Source organism: Phacochoerus africanus, chromosome 16 (assembly GCF_016906955.1).
Source record: "Phacochoerus africanus isolate WHEZ1 chromosome 16, ROS_Pafr_v1, whole genome shotgun sequence".
NCBI lineage: Eukaryota > Metazoa > Chordata > Mammalia > Artiodactyla > Suidae > Phacochoerus > Phacochoerus africanus.
In genome coordinates, this window is record NC_062559.1 from 45,423,451 (window position 1) to 45,450,323 (window position 26,873).

A 26,873-nucleotide genomic window follows, 5' to 3' on the forward strand; every position below is an offset into this window, starting at 1 on the left:
TCGGGGCAGAGATTTCTTAAATGAGATTCCAATATGATTTCCCATAGCTTGCCAGTCAAGACATTCATTTTGGCTTTCAAAGAAAAATATAGATCTCACCTCCAACTTCCTAGGTATTAAAAGGAAATCCTTATTAAAATATCTTTTCTGAGTCAAAGTAATAGATTTGGGGAAGATTTCAGTGTTGAATGGTCAAAGAAAAGGGTTTTCCTCCAGATGGTATTTGAATTAAGGCCGCTGAGGCGAGCAGAAAGCTCTCACCCACGCAGCCCCTGACAAAGCCTCAGCGATATGGGGGCAGCTCTGCTCCCTCTCTGTGCTCCCCCTCCCCTTAACCCCTCAATATTTTCTGGGTAAAGCAAAAGCCAAAAGCCACCATCCCCGAGTCCAAAAAGCACCTTTCCTAAAAGTAGCCTACGTCTTTCTGCTGCCAAAAAAAATCTTTAAAAAAAAGACTAGTTTTCCTCATTTACTTGCGTTTCCTGCTCTCCTCTTTGCTCGGCCACATTTGATCTTGGAAAGAGCTCGAAGCTGAAATGTGTTCTTAAGGGCCAGAAGCTGTCAAGGCTTTTGGTGAGCAAGATTGATCACACCCAGACTTCCTTCAGAGCTTTGTTTGGAATAAAAGCAAGAAAACTGAAAAACCCCACATTTTCCAAAGTAGCATCTCTATCTGTAAGGCAATGCTCTGGGCTAGTCAACAACCGAGGCCACTTTATATCAAATTTTCAACCCAAACCCCCTTAGACGCTAGCCTCAGAGATGGAGTCCTATCCTTGTGTCTTGATCAGCCTTTCTTGTTTTCTACGTAGATTTTTCTCCCCCGACAATCTCTCTCTCCCTGGCCATCAGAATGATTTATTTTCCTGCCACCGATGCCGGCCGGCCTGGGGGAGTCTGATCACTCGGTCCATTTCAAAGGAAGCAAAAGAGAATCATCATCTTCAGGGTTTGGGGGAAAAGAGCTACCTTCAGATTTCTCTCTCAGCCTCCTCCCCTCTTTCTGGCTAGGTGGATTTTTTCAAAGTTATTGTTGGTTACCTAAAGGTGTTATCTTTTGAACCCTCCAGCACAGTCCAACAAGATGCGCTCAGTCTCAAGTCTCCGAGTTGGAAAAAAGAAAGTGAACAGAGAAACAGAACCTTTATAATTCCTCCTTGGGTCACCCTCTCTCACCCGCGGTGCTGTTTTGCCCGAAACAGAACCCGAGGGCAAACATCCCTGGTGGCCAAGAAGCCAGAAGGTGCAGGAGACAATTCGGGCTGCCAGGGAGCATTCGCCGCATCTGAACTAAGAAGCCCCAATCAGAGCGACAAGGATGAGGAGAAAAAGGGGAGGAAAAGAGAGAGAGAGAGAGAGAGGAACAAGCGAGAGCCTTCTCCCTCCCTGCTGCTAACTTCCAACAGACTTCCTGGAAATCAGAAATACTCACCGCACCCGAGCCCTACGGGTATGAAACCCAGAATGCCAGGAGCCGCACGCGCCTGCTCGGGGCGGCATTTCTTTGGCTGGCCGCCGCCCTGGCTACAGGGATTTGAACACTTGGACCTGGGGTTGTTGTCTCGCTTGGCACATGCATCTATCTTTCTCCAGCCACTCCTGAAAAGTTGATGGCGCAGGAAGGTCGGGAAGCCTGGAGAGCCGCCTCCCGTTTTCCGCTTCCCGCTGGAGCCAGATGCTTAGCTGTCTTGGAAAAGCCCGCTAACAATGGGCCGGGTCCGGGGGTCCGGGGGCGCGGACTCGGAGCTGAGCTGTGGGAGGGGGGCTAGGGCCTGCGGGGGGTGGGGGGGAGAGGTGGACAGAGGAGAGACTGGGAGGAGGAGAGGGCAGAACACGGGGAAGAGAGGAAAGGAGGGAAAGAGACAGGAAGGAAAACAGAGAGCGATCAGTTCTGAGATCCAGGAACCGGTTTTAGAAAAGGCAGAGGAGGAAAAGGGAAATACAAGGGAGGGGGTCCCCCCAAAGAATCCTTCTCTTCCTCCCTCTCTCCCTCTCTCTCCCTTCCCTCTCTCTGTCTCATCTCCCCTCTCCTTCTGCCTCTTCCTCCTGCTTTAGCAGAACTTATGTGGCTGGGATGCGGGGCCCTCGGGTGTCAAAACTTTGAAGATTAATGGATTACTTTGTTAATGACTGCAGGCGTCAGACTGAGGTGCTTAAATGATTTGTGAGGTGCGAGGCGTCTTCCCGACAGTACCGAACAATGCGCGGAGTGTGCGGGGGAGGCAGAGGGCAGCCTCCGGCGGGACCCGCAGCAGGGCTCACCACTCGCACGCACTCGCACACTCACACACACTCCCAGGCGCACACACCAGATCCTTGCTGATCCGGAGGCAGGCAGGCACCCTCGCCCCCACGCACGCCCAGGCATCCCCACCCACACCCACATATACGTGTTTTTGCCCTGAAAAAAGTGTAAATAAAGCCTCGCTGGCCCCCAATGAGGCGTTCCTTCCCGACTTTTTTGGATCAATCAAACAGACAGTGGCTTCTTTTGATTAAAGCCCAAATTGTCATTGGGCAGAAGCAATCATGTGACAGCCAATTCGGTCCAATTTCAACCTTGTCTCCATGAATTCAATAGTTTAATAGTAGCGCGGTCCCCATACGGCTGTAATCAGTGAATTAGAAAAAAAACACCCCAGCAGCGATCTTCTATGATAGATTTTTTTTTTCCTCCGCGCTCGCCTTTTTCCTGGGCCTTGCCCCCCCAAAGCCCCTCCAGAAGAGGGAACTTTTTCTCCGAGGGGGCTCCAAGGAGAAGGCCATGAATTACGAATTTGAGCGAGAGATTGGTTTTATCAATAGCCAGCCGTCGCTCGCTGAGTGCCTGACATCTTTTCCCCCTGTCGCTGATACATTTCAAAGTTCATCAATCAAGACCTCGACGCTTTCACACTCGACACTGATTCCTCCTCCTTTTGAGCAGACCATTCCCAGCCTGAACCCGGGCAGTCACCCTCGCCACGGCGCTGGCGGCCGCCCTAAGCCGAGCCCCGCGGGCAGCCGCGGCAGCCCAGTACCCGCCGGCGCCCTGCAGCCGCCCGAGTACCCCTGGATGAAGGAGAAGAAGGCGGCCAAGAAAACCGCGCTGCCGCCCGCCTCGGCCGCCGCCGCCGCCGCCGCCGCCGCCGCCGCCGCCACCGGCCCTGCCTGTCTCAGCCACAAAGGTCAGTCCAAAGACTTGGCCCCAGGTCCCCGGGATCCTCTTCCCCTTCTGGGCTGCCCCGAGAGCGGTTGGGGGGGAGGGGAGCGTGGGCTGGGAGAGCAGGGGGAGAGGGAGAGATGCTTGGCTGCCTTCCCTTCCCCTGTGGGCTCAGGAGTGGGTTTGATGTCGAGAAAAGGGATCCTGCCCTCCACCATGAGACGTGTGTGTATATATATATATATATACATACACATATATGTATTTTGAAGAAGGGGGTGGGGAACTTTCCCCAACTTGTGTAATGTGGGATGATTTATTTGAGTTGGAACTGACCTCCTCTTGTCTAGTTGTCCTAGAGTTTGGCTTTTTGACAGTAATGAAGAGTGATAGATCGCTCTTGCTCAGCTAAGCAGCTGATGCATTAATTATAAATTGTGGTGTGGCTAATATAAAGTTTGCTCCCGGATGGAGAGGTTGGGGGGAGCTGCAGGCAGGAATTTGATGGAGGTAGAAGAGATGGGGTCTCCCCAGGCTGGGCTCCCAGGAAAGGCAGCACAATAGCTTTTCTGCATCCAGGGGCGGCCATTTTGTTGCAGTTGATCTTTTCAGCTCTATTTATTCTCCAGCGGAATAACCCGGCTCGGACCCCTCCGCCTCCAACTGTGCATGTGTCTCTTGTTGGTTTCCCTTTCCGCAGAATCCCTGGAAATCGCCGATGGCAGCGGCGGGGGCTCCCGGCGCCTGAGAACTGCTTACACCAACACGCAGCTTTTAGAGCTGGAAAAAGAATTTCATTTCAACAAGTACCTTTGCCGACCCCGAAGGGTGGAGATCGCAGCGCTGCTGGATTTGACTGAGAGACAAGTGAAAGTGTGGTTTCAGAACCGGAGGATGAAGCACAAGAGGCAGACCCAGTGCAAGGAGAACCAAAACAGCGAAGGAAAATTTAAGAGCCTGGAAGACTCTGAGAAAGTGGAGGAGGACGAGGAAGAGAAGTCGCTCTTTGAGCAAGCCCTCAGCGTCTCCGGGGCCCTTCTGGAGAGGGAAGGTTACACTTTTCAGCAAAATGCCCTCTCTCAGCAGCAGGCTCCCAATGGACACAATGGCGACTCCCAAAGTTTCCCAGTTTCGCCTTTAACCAGCAATGAGAAAAATCTGAAACATTTTCAGCACCAGTCACCCACTGTTCCTAACTGCTTGTCAACAATGGGCCAGAACTGTGGCTCAGGCCTAAACAATGACAGTCCCGAGGCCCTCGAGGTCCCCTCTTTGCAGGACTTTAACGTTTTCTCCACAGATTCCTGCCTGCAGCTTTCAGATGCAGTCTCGCCCAGTTTGCCAGGTTCCCTCGACAGTCCCGTAGACATTTCAGCTGACAGCTTTGACTTTTTTACAGACACACTCACCACAATCGACCTGCAGCATCTGAATTACTAAACACATTAAAGCAAAACAAAGCATCACAAAACAAAACCCCCTTTGACCAGGCGGTTTGGCCTTCCTTTATTCTGAGAGTTGATTTTTATTTTATTTTTTTTTCTTGACCTACCCTTTCCCTCCTTTAAATGTTGAAGATTTTCTGTTTAGTGATCCCCTGGCCCAGGTTCAGAGCCATCTTTTTCAGGTTATTTTGGAGTTTTAGTTGTTTTAAATCTAATCCAACCACCTCTATGTGATTTTCTAAAAGCAATATATGAGACCTGCAAGAAAGTGATCATATAATTGTATCTTCACTTTCTTTTTATTTTTGTATTACACTAGGATGCATTGTCATGCGTATTTTTGGTAGAATAAATTCTCCTTTGCTATAAGTAGCTTTCTTATTTTTTTCTCCCCCTCTTTCTCAAGGCTCATAACGGTTTCTTTTTCCTCTTTTAGTCTAACTTGGTAAATAAAATTCTGGTCACAATCCATTTTCTTTTTCAATTTTAATATATTTATTAAAGGGGCATGTTCAAAGTCTTCAATAGACAGCAACAATAAAACAAAAGCCAGAAAAAGGTTAGGGCTTCTGAGAAGTGTCGGTTTTTTTTTTTTTTTTTAGGGGAATGGATATGGTTTTTTCATCGTAAAGGTTCAAGCCATAGATTTAAATTGGTAATCGAAACGGGACTGGGCAGCCCCAGATTGGGGCCAAGCCCAAGATTTTCAAAGTGGAGAAATAAAGTGCCTATAGAAACCTCCAACTCCAGGAAGCAGAAACATGGAGCTTCTTTAATCTACCAGTCTCCAGGTCAAAAACTAAGTTATCAGCAATTCATTTATTTATACACATTTGCTTCAAACATCTACATCCCAACCCCTCCCCCACAAATCCCAGAACATTTTCAGTGTGGTTGGTTAGTCTCCTGGCTGGTGATGGGTCCAGGCAAACAGACCTAAAAGAGAAAAACAAAAATAAAACAAGACAATGGTTACTAGCAGGAAAATGGACCTCAGAAAGGATTCTTTCCAATCCTCTGATTCGGTCGTTCTAGGATTCTTCTTCTTCTTCTTTTTTTTTTCAGGGTCAGAAAAATCAATATTTCATTCTTAAATCTGTTTACATGGTAAATAATGGGTCATTAAAGCTTTGAAGTCAGGTTAGTTAAGATGAGATTTAAAAATGGAGTGTTTCTGCACCCTAGGTTATAAATTAACCCAGTTTCTAGAGAGAGAAAACGAGAAAAAGCACTTTAAATGAAATATCAATAAAATGTGAACTAGGGTATGTTCCTGGGTTGTTCTGTTTTTTTCTCCCTTCCTCTGTCTCCCAACCTTTATTTTCCCTTACTGAGCTCTGTTCTGATGGCTATATGTTCTTACCGTGAGAAAACGCAGCGTGTAAGCAACATGTGTGGGGGCGGGTTGATTTAAAAACCCGGCTCTCAATAGCCAAGGCTTGGAAGTTACGAGGAAATCGCGATCTTTCTCCAAGGGCTTGCTCGCTACCCCCACCCCCCTTTGCCCCCTAAATCCCGGCAGCAGCCGAGGCGTGCGAGGACCCCGGCGGGTCTCCTGCCCCAGGCGCGGAGCAGAGCGGAGCAGGCGGCCCGGCCGCGGCCAGAGCTAAGCCGCTGCCGTTTGCGATTCATCCTACGCTCATAAATCAAACGCTTTCTATGAATGAGAATGTCATCAAAGAGATCAATTGCAGGAACACATGCACAAATAAAAATCCTCTTACGTATTTGCCGGGGATCCCCGTCCGAAAGCATTAAGTTAGAAGGCGTTTAGTCATAATTCATTTTTATTGCTCTTTTAAAACAACAGCTTGGCTGAGCCGCGGTTGCCATGAACAGCTCCCGGCCTCGGCGGCGTTTTGCCTCCTCCTCACTCCTACTCTTTCCAGTAGAACAGCCCTGAAAGAGGCGCTTTGAGCCCAGCAAACCGCTTGCAGGCGATCGTTTAAATAGTGACCGGGCTCGCCTTTTACCCCGTCTCCCGGGGCGTTTAAAGAGACTTTAGCTCCAGTCCTGGGGCGCCGGCCTGCCTGCTCGGAGCACCTAGGGTCTCCGACCCCGCGGAAGGAGCCCCGGGCTTCGTGGGGGGTGGTGGTGGGGAGGGGGGAAAGCGGCGGAGCTACGGAAGCCTGCGGGCTCGCGGCCAGAGGCCGCCTTTGTGCGCCGCGCCGGGAGAGTGGCGCTCCGGGCCGCCAGCCCGGGCGGAGCCGCCGCGGCCGCTAGAGCCCGGCCTGCGGGGAGCAGGGAGCGGAGGCGGGTGGGTCGCCCGCCCGTGGGCGGCGGGCCTGTGTGCGAGCGCAAGTTTGGGATCGCAAGAAAAACACTCCACCCGCGCTGGCTGGGAAGAGAGGCCTGGAGGGAGGAAGAGAGGTGCAGGGAGAGGCGTTCAGAGGCCGAGAACTAGCGGAGGAAGGAGAGCGGTGGCGGACTGGGGTGGCTTTGTGGCGCGAGCCCTGCGGCGAGGGGGTCGTGCAAACCCGAGCGGAGGAGGCCAACAAAGGGGTAGGAATGAGGCAAGGGGGGGATGGGGGAGAACGTACCGAGGAGCTTAGGCTGGGAGAGCAAATCATCCAATGCTGGCCCGGACGCCCTCGCTTCGTGCCTCCTCCCCCCCAGGAGCCCCTTCTGTCCTCCGGTTGGAGGCCTGGCGCTCCCCAGGAAGCCACCTCCAGGGGATCCGCCTTGCCTTTTCCGTTCTCCAGGAGGAGGTTCCCCAGGTGCTGAAATTGGGGCCGGAGTGACCTTTCCTGGCTCCCTCTTAACCAGGATCGGGGATGGGTCAAAGGTCACAGGAAAATACCCTTTCGGAAGGAAATATTTAGGGAAAATGCCCCTTTGCTACGGAGGGAAACCACAGTCAAATGACAGCCAGAGTTCTCTCTCTTGGGGGGGACAGGTTAGGGGAGAACTTCTCCATGTGGAGCACCGAACACAGACAGAAACCTAAAAGGCCAACCCATTTGCAATGTGCCTGCCTCCAGCAAAACTTCCTTCTAACTGGAGAGGGAAGAGTAGAGAGGAGTGGGAACCCCAAATACACATTCCACCCTCAGATAAATTTGATCTGTCAGATTCCAATGTGGTGAACATGATCAGAGTAAAATCTATAGGGTATTTGCTGCAAAGCTTCTTGGATGATGTCTGGATTTCTTTTATCTGAAGGATGCATCAATTCTTGGCCTGTTTGGCCTTTTCTCTTTACAAGCCCAGGGTCGACATGAAACTTAATAGTAAACAGCAATTAACGACCCCGTCAGCATCCGGGTAGGCTGAGCGTGATGGAGAACAGGACCCCTGTCCTGGGATGACGCTCAGATTTGCACGTGTCTCTCTAGGGAAGGACTTGAAGGTTCACACAGGGAACCACACAGCCAGTTTACAAAAGGGAGGAGGTGTTGTTGGGGAAGAAGAAAATGTCCTGTCCACCATCAGCCATCTGTCCACTGCCCCTCCCACCTGCCAGCCCCCACCCCCACTTCAGCTGTGCAGTAGAATGGGGGGGGTGGATGAAGGAAGCTCTAGCATGCCTAACATTCGCCTCCAGGAAACGAGAAACGTTTCTGGGGGTGGCGGGGTGGGAGGGGAGGTGGAGGGGGAGTTCATCGTACTTCACTGTGGTCTCGCCCTTTGAGGCCCAGGTCGGTGTACACAGGCTCCTGGGTCCTAGGGAGCCGGCAGATGGCCTGCAGCGCACGGCCCGGCCCCCACGCTGGCCACGTCGGCTAGCGTCATCTCTCTCCCCCGCCTCCTACCCCTCAAAATCCGGCAGCAGAGTTGCTCCGGATCCCGCAGGGCTCCCAGAGCAGAGCAGAGTGGGGAGGAGAAAGGGGCGGAGAGCGAGGGGAGAGGGAGGGCGAAGAGCCGGGCCACCCCCGGCCTTTTCCGGCAAGCTTAGCTCCCAAGGTTCACCCGTTCCCGAGCATCGAATTACAGCAGCTCCCCGTTGCCACGCTAACAGCTCGTGGGGGTGGGGGGAGGAACGGGGGCTTCAAGACCCTACAGGGAGAGGGAAGTTTCCTTTCTTGCGCTTGTCCCCTCCACGCCCACTCGGGTTCCCCCCAGCCAGCCCTCTGCGCACTTCCCTCTCCTTCCGGAGACCTGATGGCCCAGCCTCGTCCCCCGCCACCATTCTTGGCGCTCCTCACTGCCCCAAGGCATCACAGAAGGGATGGCAGTGAAAGCGCCCGGGGAGCGACCCTTCCAGTTCCTCGCGTTCCGGGCTCAGCCAGCCAGTGTGCAAGTGGCGGCCCAGCTCCCTCCCTCCCACTGACTCCCGACCCAAGAGAGCGCGGAGCCCTCTTGGCGTCTCACCTCTCGCCAGTTCCTCTTTCTGTGCACGGTGGGGAGGGGGGCGGTGACCGAGGATGGCTCTCAGCCCCCACCTCCCGGAGGGGGGCGATCGGAGTCGGCCACTCGCAGAAGGCAGCCCCTGCTCCCCTTCGCCCCAACGCTCGGAATCTGCCCCTGCAGCCGCCGCAGCTGCTGCTGCCGCCCGGGCTGCCTGGGGGGGCGACTGCGCGTCACCTAGACTGAGGAGCGCCGGGGATTTAAATGCCACTGAAAGGGTGATCCATCACCGCAGGAGCCAGCAAACTTTCGCAGGAGGCTCCGCCATTGGCTGAGAGAGTCACGTGCCCCTCCCCTAGCGCCCTCCGCCCTCCCGCCCCCCCTCTTGCGCACTGTACATTCATATCATTTTTCTTCTCCGGCCCCATGGAGGAAGTGAGAAAGTTGGCACGGTCACTCAGGGCTTCGCAGGACCCGGTCACTCAGTGACAGATGGACAATGCAAGAATGAGCTCCTTCCTGGAATACCCCATCCTCAGCGGTGGCGACTCCGGGACCTGCTCAGCACGAGCCTACCCCTCCGACCATGGAATTACAACTTTCCAGTCGTGCGCGGTTAGTGCCAATAGCTGTGGCGGCGACGACCGCTTCCTAGTGGGCAGGGGAGTGCAGATCAGCCCGCCCCACCACCACCACCACCACCACCACCATCACCACCCCCAGCCGGCCACCTACCAGACTCCTGGGAACCTGGGGGTGTCCTACTCCCACTCGAGTTGTGGTCCAAGCTACGGCGCGCAGAACTTTGGCGCGCCTTACAGCTCCTACGCATTAAATCAGGAAGCAGAAGTAAGTGGTGGGTACCCCACGTGCGCTCCCGCTGTTTACTCTGGAAATCTCTCATCTCCCATGGTCCAGCATCACCACCACCACCAGGGTTATGCCGGGGGCGCGGTGGGCTCGCCTCAGTACATTCACCACTCATATGGACAAGAGCATCAGAGCCTGGCCCTGGCCACGTATAATAACTCCTTGTCCCCTCTCCACGCCAGCCACCAAGAAGCCTGCCGCTCCCCTGCATCAGAGACGTCTTCTCCAGCGCAGACATTTGACTGGATGAAAGTCAAAAGAAACCCTCCCAAAACAGGTCAGTCTTGCCATTCCATGAATGATCCTTGATTATTCAGGAAGGAGCCGGTATGCTTAGTTTCCAAGGAAAATTAATCAAGGTTTTGTTTTGTTTTTTCTTTAAAATTCTTGCTTCCCACCGGTGTTGTAGGGTGTTGGGAGGCTGCCCAGGTGTGGTTGGCACAAAGGAACATCTGGGACTGTTGTGTCTCCAAGGGGGCTGAGTTTTAGAGGTTTTGGAAGTAGGACGTGGGAAAGTGGGTAGGTGTGTATGTGTGTGTTAATATCTCCAGGCTCCATTAATCACTGGTCTGACCATGCTAATGGGTGACTTCAGATGAACGCTTTACACCTCATCACTCACCCTCCCAAGCCCAGCTTGTGTTGAGAAATTCTTGATTCCCCCTTTGCCTGAATCTTGCTCTGCAGCCTACAGGGACTCTCATATCGAATATAAATTTTTTCCCCTTTTTTCCCCATCGTTTCCACTTGCCCTCAGGGAAAGTTGGCGAGTACGGCTACGTGGGTCAGCCCAACGCGGTGCGGACCAACTTCACCACCAAGCAGCTCACGGAGCTGGAGAAGGAGTTTCACTTCAATAAGTACCTGACGCGGGCCCGCAGGGTGGAGATTGCCGCGTCCTTGCAGCTCAATGAGACCCAGGTGAAGATCTGGTTCCAGAACCGCCGAATGAAGCAGAAGAAACGAGAGAAGGAGGGCCTCTTGCCCATCTCTCCAGCCACCCCACCGGGAAGTGAGGAGAAGGCCGAGGAATCCTCCGAGAAGTCCAGCTCCTCGCCCTGCGTTCCTTCCCCGGGGTCTGCTACCTCAGACACTCTACCTACCTCCCACTGAGGCCGCCCCAGCCCCAGACTCCACTCTTCCGGCTGGGACTTCTTTCCCAAAGCACATTCTTAGCTTATCTTCCTGTCCATTTACAATCTCTCTCTTCCTCTCTGATCCTATCTGGGGAACTCCTGGCCAGGATGCTGTGTTTCCAGTGAATTCTGGATTAGAGACTGGTGTGGGGGCAGGGGAGTGCTAGCTCCGCAATGCAAATTGAGTGCCAACATCAATTTTCTCAAGGCCCCTAACGCCCCTACTTTTAGGAGATTTCTTTGACAGAACCTACAGTTCCTTTCAGATGCCCTTTGGAAAATAGTCTCCTTTGCCAGCAGAAACATGTCAGAGGGAGGCCTCTCATCTTTTATCTAACCGTGTATTTACAGTTCTCCCCTACTCTGCCCTTAAAGTAGGACAGAGAGAGAAGAGAGTCCAGGAGCTCATGAGGAAGAGATGCACTATGAGCGTGTTTACACAATTAATTCACCCCTTAATTTAACTCAGTTTCATGTGTGTGAGTCTGCTGGTTGTAAATACTTTGTCCTGAAAGATTTATCTTTATACAGATTTTCTAGAAATGTTTAGATTAAGGGATGAAAATAGGGTGGGCAAACTCTCCAAGCTGGTACAACTTTGTATGTGATTATAGGTTAAAGACTAAAAGCTCCCAGTAAAATCAATCAGAGGCCTCAGAGGGTCGCCTCCGTTTGTTCTTTCAGCAAGTTAAGAAAGCCTGCAGCATAAAGGGTCAGAAACCTGGCTCCCTGGGCTGAGTCTCTCTCCATCCCCACGCCTTTCTCCTTTCTCTGGCCACACTCTTTCAAATTTGCGCTGGAGTATTCAGGACCCAAACGTATTATTTCACACCAGCTTCTTCCCTCCACAGTTATTGTAGCTGGATATGATGTATTTTTAGCTCAGTTGTTAATGTGATGGATGGCACAATGAATGTATATTTTGTGTGATTCGTGAATAGTCTTTTGCATGTCGCACAATGTCTTGATGTTCCCGAAGTACCACACTGAGTTTTATCAGTTATCCTTTGTGATAGTTCCCATTTCCTGTACAATCATGAACAGCTCCGAGATCCCAGAAGGATGTGATCCAGAGCAGAGTTTACGGGTCTTAAGATGTCTGTAATAAATATATTCAAGTTTCAGATATGCTTAAGCATCTGTGTGTCTGGCTTGGCTACAATTTGTTGGTCCCTACAAAGTTGGCTCCTTTCCTGTGGGGAAGGGGAGAAGGGTGTTGTGTATTTTCAAAGAGATGGGCCTCTTCTTGAAAAAAAGAAAAAAAAAAGGAAATACTTTTCATATGGAGCTGATGCTTCCCCAATGAGTGTAATTGCACCTAACCAATGTGCATGTAATAGGTTGATTCTCTTTAAAAACAGCAGCAGTTCCTTTACGATCATCAGAGTCCATCATGGAAAAAATGAATGGTGAAGAAATAGATGAAGCAGATCTATTTTTGAAACAAACATAGATACTTCCTGGGTCAAGTGCTAACCTTTTCACCTCCAACTGAATGTTGACGTATATATAAACAGAATCCCCTTCAAAGGCGAGACTCTTCAGTCAGTCTTTCCTCACAGCAGTGAACCAAGAGCTAAGAGATTCACATTTAACTGGCTCCAGTATAAAGCTGTTTGGGGATGGGGCTCCCATTCAACCCCTCTTCCTCCTTTTTGGATTGGCTGTGACAGTGTGCCAAATATTCCACCCTTTAAATCGAGTGTGGTCTGTTCTGAGTAAACCCTGGCGTCTTTCCTTCTCCGCCCCTTCCTGCCACTTTTTAAACTCCTACCCCCGTTCCTTCTGGGTTACACATCTCATTCCCATCAGATTGGGCTTTAACGTCACCGCCATCATGGCTAGAGTGGGTTTACAGTTCTAAATCCATAGGACAAAACCTGGAAAACATTTTTAAAAACTTCTTCCCTGGGCTCAACAGATTCCTCCAGGTGGACTTGTGGATGCCATCCTGAAGTCTGTCAATATCCGCGCTGCTTCTGACCAATGCTTGTGTCTGCTGCTCTCAAGTAGAGGAAGCCAGGAAATCAAAGAGTTCAAAGTGGCTCTCCTTCTAGACCTCTTGCCACTGTTCCTTTACTTTCACACATTTCTGGGGCCTTAATTTAGCCCCAAGAGTAGAGCAGAATTTTTACAGCATCACAAATAATACTTCCTTCCTCTCCAAAGGGTGTTTTACAAAGGATGGGCTGGGGTTTGGTGGGGGCGGGGGCGCGCGGGGCGGGGGCGGGGGAGAATCCTACAAAAACTTGTCATCTGCAGGCCTGCTAGAGCAGCCCTGAGATGTCCTGTAGTTCCCCGTCAAAGGGAGTGAGCCAGTTGCTGCGGCCATATCAAGGGCACCCGGTGCCCTCCCCTCGGCTTTTGGGTTCTGGGGCGGGGGGGGGGGGTGCTTCTAAATGACTCAAGTGGATGGAGGAGAACTTCAAAGTCAGCCAACTCTCTCTTTCATTTCCCTCCTGGCCCTATACAGTATCTTTTGTTTATTAGTGTAAGGCCACACAGCAAAACAGATGGCTGGGTTCCAAATACTTTAATGTGTTAAAGTGTCATTTGCATGCCACTGCCGAGATTTCAATATCTAAAAGCAGGGCCGACCTGCTGGAATCCCGGAGATTCCAATCTTCAAGGTGCTGGTTTTAATGTAGCTGAGAGAGAGAACAATGAATTATGGCTAAACATCCCAAGCCTTCTCTAGGTGGTGGAATAAATCAGTTAACAAGCAATGCATTTAGGAAACATTAATATACCTTTCAACGAGGAAAACATTTGTATCTTTTTAGTTGTCCCAATCGATTAAATCAAAGGTGCTTAACACCTCCTATTTCAAGGTTTCTCTTTTTCTGTTTTGGTCTCAGAGGGGCACAGCTAGCTCCTTGAAAAATGACAGCCATGGTAACTGAAACGACAGAAGACAGAAGAGGGAAACAGGAAATAACATTTGATTGATAAATTTAAAAAGGACAAGAGTCTCGATTAGGGACTTGGGATAATTGCAATATAAAATTCCAGGTTTCAGATGCTTTTTTTCCTCAATTTTCTCAAATTCATTCAAAGTGCTCCAGAAATTCAGGGTGTCCCCCAAAGTGACTGAGTTGAAATCGTGCTGTGGCTGTAAAGTCTGCTCTCAGCTTCACCTTTGAAAGTTTACTTTTGGAGGCTATTCAGATGCCCGTGGTGTTTTCCTCTGGGGCAATCAGATTCAAACCGATCAATATTTACTCAGTCTGAAAGGGTTGTTGAAAAGGCTGCTAACAACAAACTGCTTAGCTGCTCACCCCTGTTTAATCTCAGGTTCACCGAAAGTTCAAGAAGAGATGAATGCAGTGATGGGTCACTTTAGAATGAGTCCCAGCGGTTTATCTGAGCTCTCCGCTAAAGGCAACAATTATAGTTCCATCCCTCTTTGGGAAAGGGGCAACTTTCCTATTATTCTTTTGCTAAACAGTGTTTACTAGAAACTTAAAACACTTTCCTCTCCCTTCCTAGCTTTTTTTTTTTGGGGGGGGAGGGCTTTCCTGCTGCCCTTCTGCTGCCGCCTCTAGCTTTCTGCCAACCCACTAGGTTTCATTTGACTTAAAATAAATTACGTTGAATATTTTAAAAATGTTAAATTAGCCTGACAGAAGAGATCCGATTTATTTCAGGTGCCACGAGCTATGAAATGAAGCTCTTTGGGCCATTAGAGTTTATCTTCTTTGTGAAAGTACAGGGCAAGATTGAATTGAAATCCATTTGCGTTTGAGTAATATCGAAATCAGAGGCCCAATATTCATCTGCGATGGCTGTTTAGACGGGAGTGGGGAGGAGCAGAGGGGGCAGGAACTTGTGCAGAAGAAAATTCCTCACGTGGAAAGTCAACTTTAAAATTTTACGCCCTCCTAGCACACAAACTGCTGAGATGAAAAAGGAACCAAGGAAGCCAGTGGGGAATGGTGGGAGAAGATGCTGGACACTGAAGCTAATTGCTACAGCTCTTCAAGGGTCAAAGTTCATGTAATCACTGCATAAATGCATACTAAATAAGGATTTATTAAGCTTTTCTGATGGCTGAGCACGTCTGTGGAAAAAAAAAAAAAGGTCACTGCTGTTTGTGTTTCTTCCTGAAGAACAATCATCCTTGCAGTAGAAGCTTTAGGAGCCTGAGTTTTAATTTACTGTTTTGAATGACAGGCAACACTTCTGTTTAAAATTTTTTGAAATTAGGGCATGAACAGCATCTTTGTTTATATTGGATGGGATGGTAACGTACCTCTCTCACTCCTAGCAATGCTATGGCTTTTTCCTTTTCAATACACAGGAGAACATGAATTAGCATGTTCCTATCAGATAAGATATTCACTAGATAGCTACACAGAGTGACCCTCTGCTGTAGAGAATCTACTTTTTGCCTGCATTTCTGAGAGCACACAAAAGTTCTGCCTTAGAACTTCTTGTGCCTAGGTGACCAGAACTGAAAGGAATCCATCTACCCAATTGTCATTTTTATGAGTCAGAAAGACAAGGCACCTAGAGATGGGTTGATCTGACTCAGAGCGCATAATCTCAACACTCCTAATCCCTAAATAAAAAAAAACAACAGAGCAGTTTAGAACCTGAGGCCAGTGCACTTAATTCTAAATTCCTTTTTTGATTCTGTTCCTTCCCATTTATTCTACATGATTTGTTTCGGGTTGGATATTGTTTAAATTTTTCCACTTCTGGTTTACTAGCCACCCACTCAGTCAAGTCTTTGATTTTGAGGTCATCGGCATTACTGAATCTGTGAAACAATCTCCCTGTAGGGCAGATGGGCAGTTTCTACCATCTTGCTGGAACAACAAAATGTTGGGCTACTTGCTGGTAAAAACATATGTTCTTAAAATATAAAAATGAAAATAGGGTGGGCAGGCAATGTTCAACACACATACATTTTTGTTGCTGCTGTTGTTTTTAAACCTAGACTACGGAAGAATAAATGAAAGAGGAATTGCCTGCACTGAAGTTCAACCTCTCTTAAATTGTCAGAAGGTATTGGCCAGGAAGGGCTTAGAGAGGAATATTCCATGGGGGTGTCTTAACACTGAATCTTTTTCGTGTTTGTTTTTATTTGGTTTGTGGCACAGCACATCCTCCTGAATTGTTCTGGACCAAATTTCTTAATTTTCTTCACGACTCACTTGGGTGCACCTAAAGCACGTGCACACTCCCCCCCCCCAAAAGCCCAAACAATGAACATAAAGTTTCCTTGCAACACAACCTGCCACGTTTTCCTTTCTCGGTGGAGCCCTACTGATCTCAGCAGAACCCGCTGCCCAAACGGACATCTGCGGCTGTCAGTGTTTGAAAAGCTTAACTGGAATCCCTAGCGTTTTAGAGCCTTATTTTTAATAACATCAGCCATCAAATATAGCTGACCTTCAGGTTGCAGAACTGAAAACCAAGGATCAATCAAGCACCTCTGCCCGGTAGACGTTAGCCTATGAACTCCTCCCCCCACCCCACCCCACCCCACCCCACCCCACCCCACCCCACCCCAAATCCCAATTACATCCCACAAAATATTCTGGAAAGACTGCATGTGGGCTTATTGTAAATAATGAAAAGATCACCATATCTAAAATACAATCTCTCTTTTTTAAACATCCCATTACATTTTTCTTGTTAAAAATGTATTGGTAAAACGTCTCGCCATAAAGCTAATCTATAGAAATCAGATTGTTTTACGTCTTCCTTTTAGGTTTGGGTCGTTATTTGGTTAGTTTAAAAAACAAAACAAAACACAAAACACCACGCAGGTGTTTGCAACAGAAGATAAAGGGGAAACTATTGGATGATTTTTTTTTTCTTTTAAATCGAGATACTTTTCAGCCGCGCTGAGCATTTCAGAAATTACGACCGGCTGCTTTTTAAAAGAAAAATCGCCACAGCCCTATTACGAGAAGGCAGAAAGCAATGATTTAAAATGGTACAGGACCCCCTCCCCTGCCGTCCAGTCCACCCATCAGCGAGGCGGTTCTGGGAACCCAGGCGCGGGGATTTTCCATTCCGAAGAGCAAATGGGGACCTTGACCCGGGCAGCCGCGGGGAGAGCGCGGCGGGCGCTCAGCTCGTGGGGGCGGCGCTGCGTCGCGCGCGGAGACCCGGCCGGTGCCACGGCCGTAGGGGGCCGGCGGCGGGGGCGGGGGTGCCGCCGTGTCCCCGGGGGCCGGTGGAGGTGGAGGGGCACCCCGACGTCACGGTCACGGCTACGACGCCCGTCCCCCACGGCTTCCCCGCCTGCTCGCCCCGAACTCCGGAGCAGACGTCGTGGCTTCCTTTCGCGTCCCCGCGGGACCCCCGCGGCGCCGGAGGCGGCAGCATCCGGGCCTTCCCGGGGCCGGCGCGCCGAGCCCGGCCCCAGCGCCCGCGCGGTTGACCGTGAACGCCCCCGGAGTCGGGGCGCGGCCCCCGGGCGGCCGAGAGCTCCGCCTCGTCTCAGGGGCCCGCTGCGCTTCCCGTCTCCTCCTCCTTTCGCCGCCGGCACCCCTGCGTCCCGGTGCTCCGGGCACAGAGTCGCAGGAGCTGAGAGCTGCGGCCTAGGGTGGCGTCAGACTCCTCCTAGTCCTCGGCCGGCCGGCCCGCCCGGGAACCCTCCACCCCCCGGCGTGCTGGACAGGACGTTTCCCCCCAGGAGAGAATGCAGGTGGGAAGCCTAGCCCTCTAGTCCACCTTTTTAATTCGAAAGGGGGCGAGGCGCGACTTTCTTGCATGCCTGCCCCCTCCTCCCAGATATTTTCAAACTGTGTTCCACTGAGTAATACATTCATTTCCCTTCTAGTTCACCTTTGGCGTTTGAGGGTGGAGGTGGGGGTTGCAGGTGTGATGACTCAAAGTTTCTCAACATGAGTGAATGTTCCTAGAAGGACAAGTACTCCTCTGCTCAGCAAAGCATCCTTGCTTCTCAGATAACCTCGCGTTCAGTTATGGAGTCGAACCCTGCTTTGCCTCAAGTCTCACTTGTTTCTAGAATGTTTCCTGTACTACTTCGCACTCTTTCGGCTGAGCCTCTCAGAATTCCACCGTTTGCACAGGAAGCTTTGTTCTAGAACACATAACTGCGGTTGTGAGCTAGACTATCCGTGTGTGTTAGTCTTGGCTCCCTCTTGAGAGATCCTAAGCTTCTTGAGGGCAGGACTCTGGACCGCCAGCACTTTGGGGGCAGTCCCTGTGGAAAGTGCTCCGGACTGGAATTCAGGGCGCCTGTTTAGTCTTTTCGAATTCACAGCATAAGCGTGGGCGGGATACTTAACCTTTCTATACTTTGAGATTCTTAAAGTATAAAATAAGGCTAATGTTCTTGTTGACTTTTTTTTTCTTTTTTCTTTTTTTTAGGGCCACACCCGAGGCATATGGAAGTTCCCAGGCTAGGGGTTGAATCGGAGCTGCAACTGTGGGCCTACACCACAGCCACAGCAACACTGGATCCCAGCTGCATCTGCAACCTATGGCACAGCTTGTGGCAACGCTGGATCCTTAACCCACTGAGTGGAGCCAGGAATCGAACCTGCATCCTCATGGATACTGGTTGGGTTCATTACGGCTGAGCCACAATGGGAACTCCCCTTGTTGACTTTTAAGTTATCCTCTAAAATTTATGCGGTTTTCCAGTATCCTGAAAATCTGGTATTCATTCAGGATTACTCTAAGCCAAGCCCTATGTCAAATACATACATTAACTCATTTAATCAGCCCCAAGAAGGAAGGATTGTTGTTATTTTCATTTTCTTTCTTTTTTTTTTTTTGTCTTTTCTAGGGCCACTCCTGAGGCATATGGAGGTTCCCATGCTAGGGGTCTAATCAGAGCTGTAGCTGCTGGCCTATGCCAGAGCCACAGCAACATGGGATCCGAGCTGCGTCTGCAACCTACACCACAGCTCACAGCAACGCTGGATCCTTAACCCACTGACTGAGGCCAGGGGTCGAACTCACAACCTCATCATTCCTCGTCGGATTCGTTAACCATGGAGCCACAACGGAAACTCCCATTTTCTTTTCTTTTTTTTTTTTAATTTTCATTTTTCAGATAAGGAACTGGAGAGGTCTGAGATGTTAAGTAGTAACCTGTCCACTGTACCCAGGATCCAAATTGTTATCCACTTGTTGTGATGCTGCTCCACAGGGTCAGCCACATAAATCCTCTACAAAGAGTTACCAGACTGTGAGTGTTTCAACAGCGACTATAGTGGAAAATTGCTCACTGGTAAGGAATTAAGAGCTGGAGAAACTGACTGTTGAATATCAGATATATATGGAAACTGTAGCTTTCCATCCTTGGGAAAATTAGCCAATGGCAAATATAAGAATGAAAATAAAGCTAAAGAGAGAGGTCAAATTTAACAATAAAGTCAATGAGAGGATTAACTTAGTAAACGTCTTTTTTTCATATCTGACACTAATTGGTGAAGGGGAGAAGAAAGATACCCTTTATAGTCTCAAATTATGTCTGTGCCATGGCTAACATATGGACAAAATTAGAAATATTCAGTGTAAAATACAGATGTGCTGTCTCCATGAAAGCTAGCATCCATATGGTCGCAAACATTTGAATGCATGAGGTTCCACCCCCTCGTTTTCATTTGGCTATTTTTTATACCACAAATCCAGTCACAACTTACATTTAAAGGAAAAAGGAAAAGCATAATTCATCCTCACCCAAAGGGGCTACTCCTCAAAGTTTACCACTTAACACTTCGTGACTCAGCATAACAAGAGAAACCAGATTCAACAAGAACTGAAAGGAATGTATTATGAGGCCTAAAGGAAACCAGTCTTTAGAAGCCAGTTATCCTCAGAACTCAATTTTTTTTTTTTTTTTTTTTTTTGCGTTTTGGGCCGCACTTGTGGCATATGGAAGGTCCCAGGCTAGGGGTTTAATCAGTGCTACAGCTGCCGGCCTACACCACAGCCCCAGCAACGCCAGATCTGAGCTGCCTCTGTGACCTATACCACAGCTCATGGCAATTCGGGTTCCTTAACCCACTGAGCGAGACCAGGGATCGAACCTGCAACGTCATGGTTCCTAGTCAGATTCGTTTCCGCTGCACCACAATGGGAACGCCTCAGAACTCAATTTGCACAAAGTCAGGTTGAGTTATATGCAGAAGCACATACTGTTACGTCTTCTTAGTTTTCTAACTTTGATAGGTGAACAAGGACTCGGCATAATTACAAACATTACAACATTACTGATCTTATTAATTTTGAATCACAGAATTTAAGAAGAGGCAGTAGAAGTTGTCTAATTTGGTTTTTCCACTTTACAGGTGAAGAAAAGGAGGCGCAGAAAGGTGCTAGCGCCGTTAGTGGTAAGAAAAAATACTTGCTTATATCTTTAATATGTACTCAAGTGGATATTACAACTGGCAGGCAAAAGTGAGTCTCAAGCTAGATGTGTGCATAACATTAATGATTAATTACTATATTAAACATAGTAATTACAGTAATTAATTCGAGCAATAATTAAATCCTGAAGATCTCAGCGTTATTAAGAATAAGCAGGTTTGAATAACTAGATCTATGGCCAGAGGGTTTCTTCCTTCCTACTTATCTCTATGGATCCTACAGAAAAGGTGACTGCTCATCTCTCTTATCCACGGGTGAAGAGGAACCGGGTGGTGCATTTTATTTCTTCTATTTCAGAAATCTTTCTTATGGTTCAACAGATGAGACAGAGAAAAAAATCAAGAAAGCAAGCCAGGCTTCCTTAAGTGCCCAAACCCCTCAGAGGGCATGTTAACTCCCTGGCTGTTCCTTGATTCAGGTGCTATAGAAGTTGAGGGCATTGTGGTGCCCATGGACCAGGAGAACTTAACTTGCAATTCATTACCTTGTATACAAAGCACTCCTACTAGGAGAGAGATCCAGGCTTTAGCAAGTTGTGACAACTTACTCTTTTTATGTTAACATTTGTTTCAGGCTTTCTTGGGAGCAGATGCTGAGCTAAGAGTTTTATGTGTGTTTTCTCAGTTACTCTTCATAACAGCCTTATGATGTGGGTTTTACTGTCCCCACTCAGAGACAGAAAAACTGAAGCTTAGAGAACTTCTCTAAGTTCCTCCTCTTTACAGAGTAAGTGATAAGTTGAAATTTATAGCCCATGCATTTAATTCTCATATGTGGAAGCCTCATATCTTAAGAATGTAAGATTAATAATGTAATTAGGGATTTAACCTTCGATTATTTTCTGATTTTAAGTGCTTAAATTTTGGAAGCCTGTTGTTAGGTTGTTATAATACCTGTATGTACACTATGAGTTATCTAAGTTCTGTAAAAAATATTAAAAATATATAATTAGGCATATGCATAGAAAAAAATTAACTTCTCTTTTTGGGGTTTTACTGTGGACAAAATTGAACCTCTCAGAATAGTAATGACTTGTTTATTAGACTCATAGCCTAGTAAAGAAATAGCATGGTTCTATAATGTCATACAGATAAATTATTCATAAAGGAAAAACATCCAGTTACCACACATTTCCCAAAATGTGTGGTTTTTCCCCTATAGTCCAGTCTTTGGCCCTATGCATACTTTTGCTTAAAGGCAATTATGTTTGCCACAATTTTGAATTCTACTTCTTTTCCTGCTTTTATCACAAGTACTATCTGTGTTTCTGTGGTATAATTTTTATTTGATGATGAGTTAAAACAGTGGAAGTACCATTACTCATTACGTAAGGTATCTTTCTTTCTTTTCTCTCCTCCTCCCCGCCTCTTTTCTTTTCTTTTCTTTTTTCTTAGGGCCGCACTCGTGGCATATGGAGGTTCCCAGGCTAGGGATCAAATCAGAGCTACAACTGTCCGCCACAGCCACAGCCACAGCCACAGCCGTATTAACACGGGATCCAAGCCAAATCTGTGACCTACACCACAGCTCACGGCAATGCCGCTTTCCAGACCCACTGAGTGGATACTAGTTGGATTTGTTTCTGCTGCGCCACAAAGGGAACTCCCTTTTTTTTTTTTTGAGTGGAATTGGCCCATATCTGAACTTTTTTTTTCTGCTTTTAGGCCACACTCGCAGCATGTGGAGGTTCCCAGGCTATGGGTCGAATCGGAGCTGTAGCTGCACAGTGTAGCTTACACCACAGCCACAGCAACGCTGGATCCTTAACCCACTGATGGAGGCCAGGGATCGAATCCACAGCCTCACGGTTCCTAGTCGGATATGTTAACCACTGAGCCACGACGGGAACTCCCATATCTGAACTTTTTATGTTTCGAGAATTTTCTCTCTGTGAGCCAGAAAAGGCCATATCCTTGCTTTCTTGGTAAGCCCATCATTTCCAGGACAGCTATGGTGAAGGTGCTGGAGATAGCATGCAGCAGCACTTAGGGCTAGTGGTTTGGCAGCATCGGGGCTTGGGGTAAGTAAGGGTAGTGCTCTCCTCCCCAGACTGGCTGTGTGGTGACATTTAGCCCTCACTCTGGCTGCCAAACTTTCTATTGTTCAAGCTTGATTTCTAGTCTTCTCAGCAATTTTTTGAGCTACCTGTATGTTCTTCTTCCAATTAAATAACCAGTAGTCAGTTTCTGCTGCTTACAACTAAGAATCCTGACAATGTACCATGCGATCCATCAAATAAATTTGCCTTGGAATGTTTTAGGACTTATGGACTTTGGTCTGGAATTGTGGGAGGGCAGTTGGACTATGGTTTAGAAAGTATCTCTGTAAGATGGGCCAGATGGCAGCTTCTTCGCATTTCATCTTCACTCCTTCCCCAGCTTCCCCAGGTCCTTTAATACACACCTTTTCACCTGGTTAAACCTAAATAAGTACATTAACAGAGCCCAAGATGGCCCTTTTCTTTTTCCACCAAGAGACCATGCATTTATCCAGCAGAATTGTAGAAGGAAACTTATTTCCTGTTAGATTTTACGGCTTTCCTCTCTTACCATCTTGAGAAGTTATTCTGCTGAGGCTGAGCCTGTTATGGGTAAGAGCAGCTGACGCTTCTTGACGGCATGCATTGTGGTAGGCCCTGCATGAGGACTGGCTCACTAAACTCCTCTGCACAGCTCTAGGAGGTGTAGGAACTATTAAAATTTCAAAGAAGAAGAACCTGAGGGGAGAGGTCACCCAGCTAGGAAATGCTGGGTGCTCCCTTTTAAATACAGCGGTCTGGCCCTTGAGCCCTCATTCTTAATAATATTGTATACACTCTCGCAATCCAACTTTTCTTTTTCTTACTTTTCCTCTTTCTCATCTTCTCTCTAGATTTTTTGGTCCTCATTTGAGAGTGACGTGGAAGGCATCCCTTGCGGTCCCTAGCTGAGCATCTGTCATTGTGCGAGGTGAATGGTTCAGTACCTGTCAGCTGTGGGTACTTGAGAAGTACTTCTTGTCGGGCTCTCCTGGCTCTAGGAATTCCTTCTGGCTTCACCTCTTCCTGACCTCTCAGTCCATCCCTTCCCCCACTTGGAACTTCTGCTCTCCCATCATCTGGTTTCTTTCTTGCTGCCTTCTATTTGAATCCTATCTCATGACTTTGCTCCTTCAGGAGTTAAAACATTTTTTCAGCGCTGATGCAGAATTTTTCCAAGAGAAGATACCATCCCTTTTCAAGGAGTTTATAAATCATAATGAAGCATATAACCTATTACCTAATTTATGCTATATTACATTTTTAATTAATATTTTGAATAGAATTTAAACACAGACTTTAAGGATTTTATTATAAAAGTCTTAGAGAGTAATTACAGGTGATTTGCCTTTCTCCCCGAAATGTGTACCTTGAGAGTAAGGCTTTAATTCTTCTTCTTTTTTTTAATTAAGCCTTTAATTCTGGTTGGGACTGTGGTCAACATGTGATTTGGGTCAAATGCTAAGGTTTTGTGATGACCTTTGTTGGAGAAGACGAGATGTTGGTGCAGTGTTAATATAAAATCCATGCCCCTATTTGACTCTGAAAGCCAAGGGAATAGAAAGAAAAGGGAATTAGAAAAGTAGAAACTTCAGGCTTTTCAAATGTTTTGTGAATCAGAAAAAATGAAAAGGGAACGTAGCAAGTTCCCGTCCTGGTGCAGTGGAAACAAATCCAACTAGGAACCATGAGGTTGCAGGTTCAATGCCTGGCCTTGCTCAGTGGGTTAAGGATATGGCGTTGCCGTGAGCTGTGGTGTAGGTCGAAGATGCAGCTTGGGTCTGGCATTGCTGTGGCCGTCGGGTAGGCTGGCAGCTGTAGTTCTGATTAGACCCCTAGCCTGGGAACCTCTGTATGCCGCAAATACAGCCCTAAAAAGCAAAAAAAAAAAAAAAAAAAAAAAAAAAAAGGGAGGGGGGAGAGTAATATAGATAGCGATAACCCTGGGGAAATTGTGTGCTTCTGAAAAAAGGGGATTTACTTTTAGGAAAATTCAGTAGGTAGAATCGAGGGATGCTTCCAAATCAGACTTCCTCTGCTCTCAAGGCGAGCCAGTGCTGGTGTACGTGAGCGACTAAGGAAGTGCGAAAAACCTTCTGGTTTGAAAGGAGAAACTGGCATTAGGAACAACTCTAAAGGCAGGATAATCCACCCATGGTTCGGTGTGTCTATGCGATTATACACGTATGTGTGTATATGTCTCTTTAGGATGAACCTTTCCTCTGGCTGCCATGCTGCTCACATCGTTCACCCGCCGTCTCCAGTTCCATCAAAGAGGCTCCAAAGATCTTGAGCCTTAGCTAAATGATGCTTCTTCAGAGAGGCCTTACCCGAGTACCCTGCTTGCTTCCTTTACACACTATCAGAGTTTGCAGATGTAGTTTTATATATATATTCTGTCTCTTCTTCTAGACCATAAGCAGCCTATGCCCAGAGGGCATTTCTGTCCATTCCCTACATTATGTTTCCTCAGCATACAGTTCTTGTCACATAATAAATACACAATGGACATGGAATGAATATTTATATTAACTAGGGCCCAGCTAAGCTGCCCTATCCAAGAAATCTAAAAATATAGTGACTTGGAAGTTCCCGGTGTGGCTCAGCGGTAACAAGCCTGACTAGCATCCATGAGGATGAGGGTTTGATCCCTGGCCTCGCTCAGCGGGTTAAGGACCTGGTGTTGCCGTGGGCTGTGGTGTGGGTCGAAGATGTGGCTTGGATCCCACGTTGCTGTGTCTGTGTGTGACGCAGGCCAGCGGTTGCAGCTCCAATTCAACCCCTAGCCTGGGAACTTCTATATGCCTCAGGTGAGGTCCTAAAAAAGCAAAAAAAAAAAAAAAATTTTTTTTTTTAAAAAGGTGGCTTGAGTATGGAGCTGTATGACCATGCTGGCACCTGTCTTTCCCTTCAAGTGGCTCAGGGCATCTTGGCTTATCATCAGTTGGCCGGGTTAGGTGACTGCAGACGAAAGGAGGGGACCCAGTTGCTGCCACAGCCCAAGTTATCTTTGTTTGTGGCTGCAGGAGACACTGGGCTTGGTGTTAGCCCCTCCTGCCTTAAATGTTCTTTGCACAAAAAAGGTAACCATTGCCCTCCCATCTCCCCCACATATTTGGCCAAAAGATGAGGGAACTCATTTTGCCCCTTTCTCTGCCTTTCAGCCTGTCACGCTCCTTCCATCTGAACTCACGGACCTGTCTTCTGTGCGACCTGCCCCAGGGAGAAGACATGATCCTTCTTTAGCGTTTTATTTGCTAGAGCACCTCTCGCTTTTGGCCTTTAAATTCTTTCATCCTGTCTGTTACTCTTCTTTGTAAATTACTCCAAGATAGAGACCGAATCTTATCAATCATTCCCTCTGCCTTGTACAAAACCTCGCACATGGTAGCCCCTTGATAAATGTTTGCTGAATGCGTGAATGGGCGAATGAGCGAGTGGGTGAAGGGGCAGTTCTTTGGGTTCTTCCTACAGCCTCTCAGCTCTTCGCATGTGGTTCATGCTCCTCACGGCTAGGGACACAAAGTGTGATCTCCAGTTCTTCCTTGTTTCCACAATTTTTTCTTACTTGCTTGCTGAAGTTAAATTGAAGTTCAAAATTCTTTAATGGAGAATTGACCTTTCAGTCCACATTGAGGTGTAAAAAGGTTTAAATGTAAATGTTTCTTGAATTAACATATTGACTAAAGGTTATTGAAACTAAAGTGTAACCAGTCAGTCAAAAAAGTGTAAATAGGAGTTCCCGTCGTGGCGCAGTGGTTAGCGAATCTGACTAGGAACCATGAGGTTGCGGGTTCTGTCCCTGCCCTTGCTCAGTGGGTTAACCATCCGGCGTTGCCGTGAGCTGTGGTGTAGGTTGCAGACGCGGCTCGGATCCTGCGTTGCTGTGGCTCTGGCGTAGGCCGGTGGCTTCAGCTCCGATTGGACCCCTAGCCTGGGAACCTCCATATGCCGCGGGAGCTGCCCAGGAAATGGCAAAAAGACAAAAAAAAAAAAAGTGTAAATAACTGATCCTTGAGCCTTTGCTGTTTTGTCAGGGGGGTGGGGGTTAGAGTGAAGTTGGTGCTTGGGCCTTCGTGGGTGTGGGCGAAGGAGAGGGTGGGAGGCCACAGGGCCATCTAGGTAGATACAGAGCATTGAAAGGGGAAGTAGGGGCCGCTGATGTAGCACTTTCTTAATAGCTCAGCTGTAGAGAGAAGTATGGCCCACTCCTCACACTTTCATGGTTTTGTTCGAACAATGTTGGAAGATGTATGGCAAGCGGACAGTGCCTTACAGGATTTGTGAAGTCTGGGTGTTTGTGCAGGTGCGTGCTTTAAACAGTTGACTTTGTTGCAGAAGAACTACATTTTCAAGATGTTAATTAAAGGTCATATAACCCTAGATTATACCCTAAAATAACTCTCCCAGTGGTAGGACAGTCTGTGTACTTGGTGAGACTAACCGAGGTTGGAGAGGACCCTGGAGGGGAAGATGATATGCCAAGATTTGATTTTGAGTTGGAGCTCCCTCCCTGGGAGCTGTGGTCATCTACATTTTATGGTAAGTGGCTGTTATCAAAGGAGCTCTGATACCTCAGATTCTTCAGGTAGTGCTGCTTCAACAGCTCAGGA

General features: G+C 48.1%; 3 protein-coding genes and 1 long non-coding RNA gene across 5 annotated transcripts; 3 read left to right on the forward strand and 1 right to left on the reverse strand.

The window, feature by feature from the left end:
- The first annotated feature begins 1,832 nt into the window (after positions 1-1,832).
- Positions 1,833-4,613, forward strand: HOXA2 (homeobox A2). Its single transcript, XM_047763622.1, has 2 exons — positions 1,833-3,167; positions 3,843-4,613. The coding sequence occupies exons 1-2, from the start codon at positions 2,765-2,767 to the stop codon at positions 4,580-4,582; spliced, it is 1,143 nt and encodes a 380-aa protein (XP_047619578.1). The 5' UTR covers positions 1,833-2,764; the 3' UTR covers positions 4,583-4,613.
- A 445-nt stretch (positions 4,614-5,058) lies between these two features.
- On the reverse strand, positions 5,059-9,181 carry LOC125117625 (uncharacterized). The gene is made up of 2 exons (XR_007132666.1): positions 8,899-9,181; positions 5,059-5,523 (listed from the first exon to the last, which is right to left on the reverse strand). It is a non-coding gene; the product is annotated as an uncharacterized LOC125117625 (long non-coding RNA).
- Positions 9,182-9,267: 86 nt separating this feature from the next.
- HOXA1 (homeobox A1) lies at positions 9,268-12,004 on the forward strand. 2 transcript variants are annotated; one of them, XM_047763624.1, is made up of 3 exons: positions 9,268-9,723; positions 9,927-10,021; positions 10,502-10,562. In XM_047763624.1, the coding sequence occupies exons 1-2, from the start codon at positions 9,367-9,369 to the stop codon at positions 9,984-9,986; spliced, it is 417 nt and encodes a 138-aa protein (XP_047619580.1). In that variant the 5' UTR covers positions 9,268-9,366; the 3' UTR covers positions 9,987-10,021; positions 10,502-10,562. The 2 variants fall into 2 exon arrangements, with proteins under 2 accessions (XP_047619580.1, XP_047619579.1); XM_047763623.1 differs by having other exon boundaries at positions 9,268-10,021; positions 10,502-12,004.
- Positions 12,005-16,918: 4,914 nt separating this feature from the next.
- Positions 16,919-19,101, forward strand: LOC125117329 (sterile alpha motif domain-containing protein 1-like). Its single transcript, XM_047763127.1, has 2 exons — positions 16,919-17,544; positions 18,925-19,101. The coding sequence occupies exons 1-2, from the start codon at positions 16,919-16,921 to the stop codon at positions 18,926-18,928; spliced, it is 630 nt and encodes a 209-aa protein (XP_047619083.1). The 3' UTR covers positions 18,929-19,101.
- Positions 19,102-26,873: the final 7,772 nt, after the last annotated feature.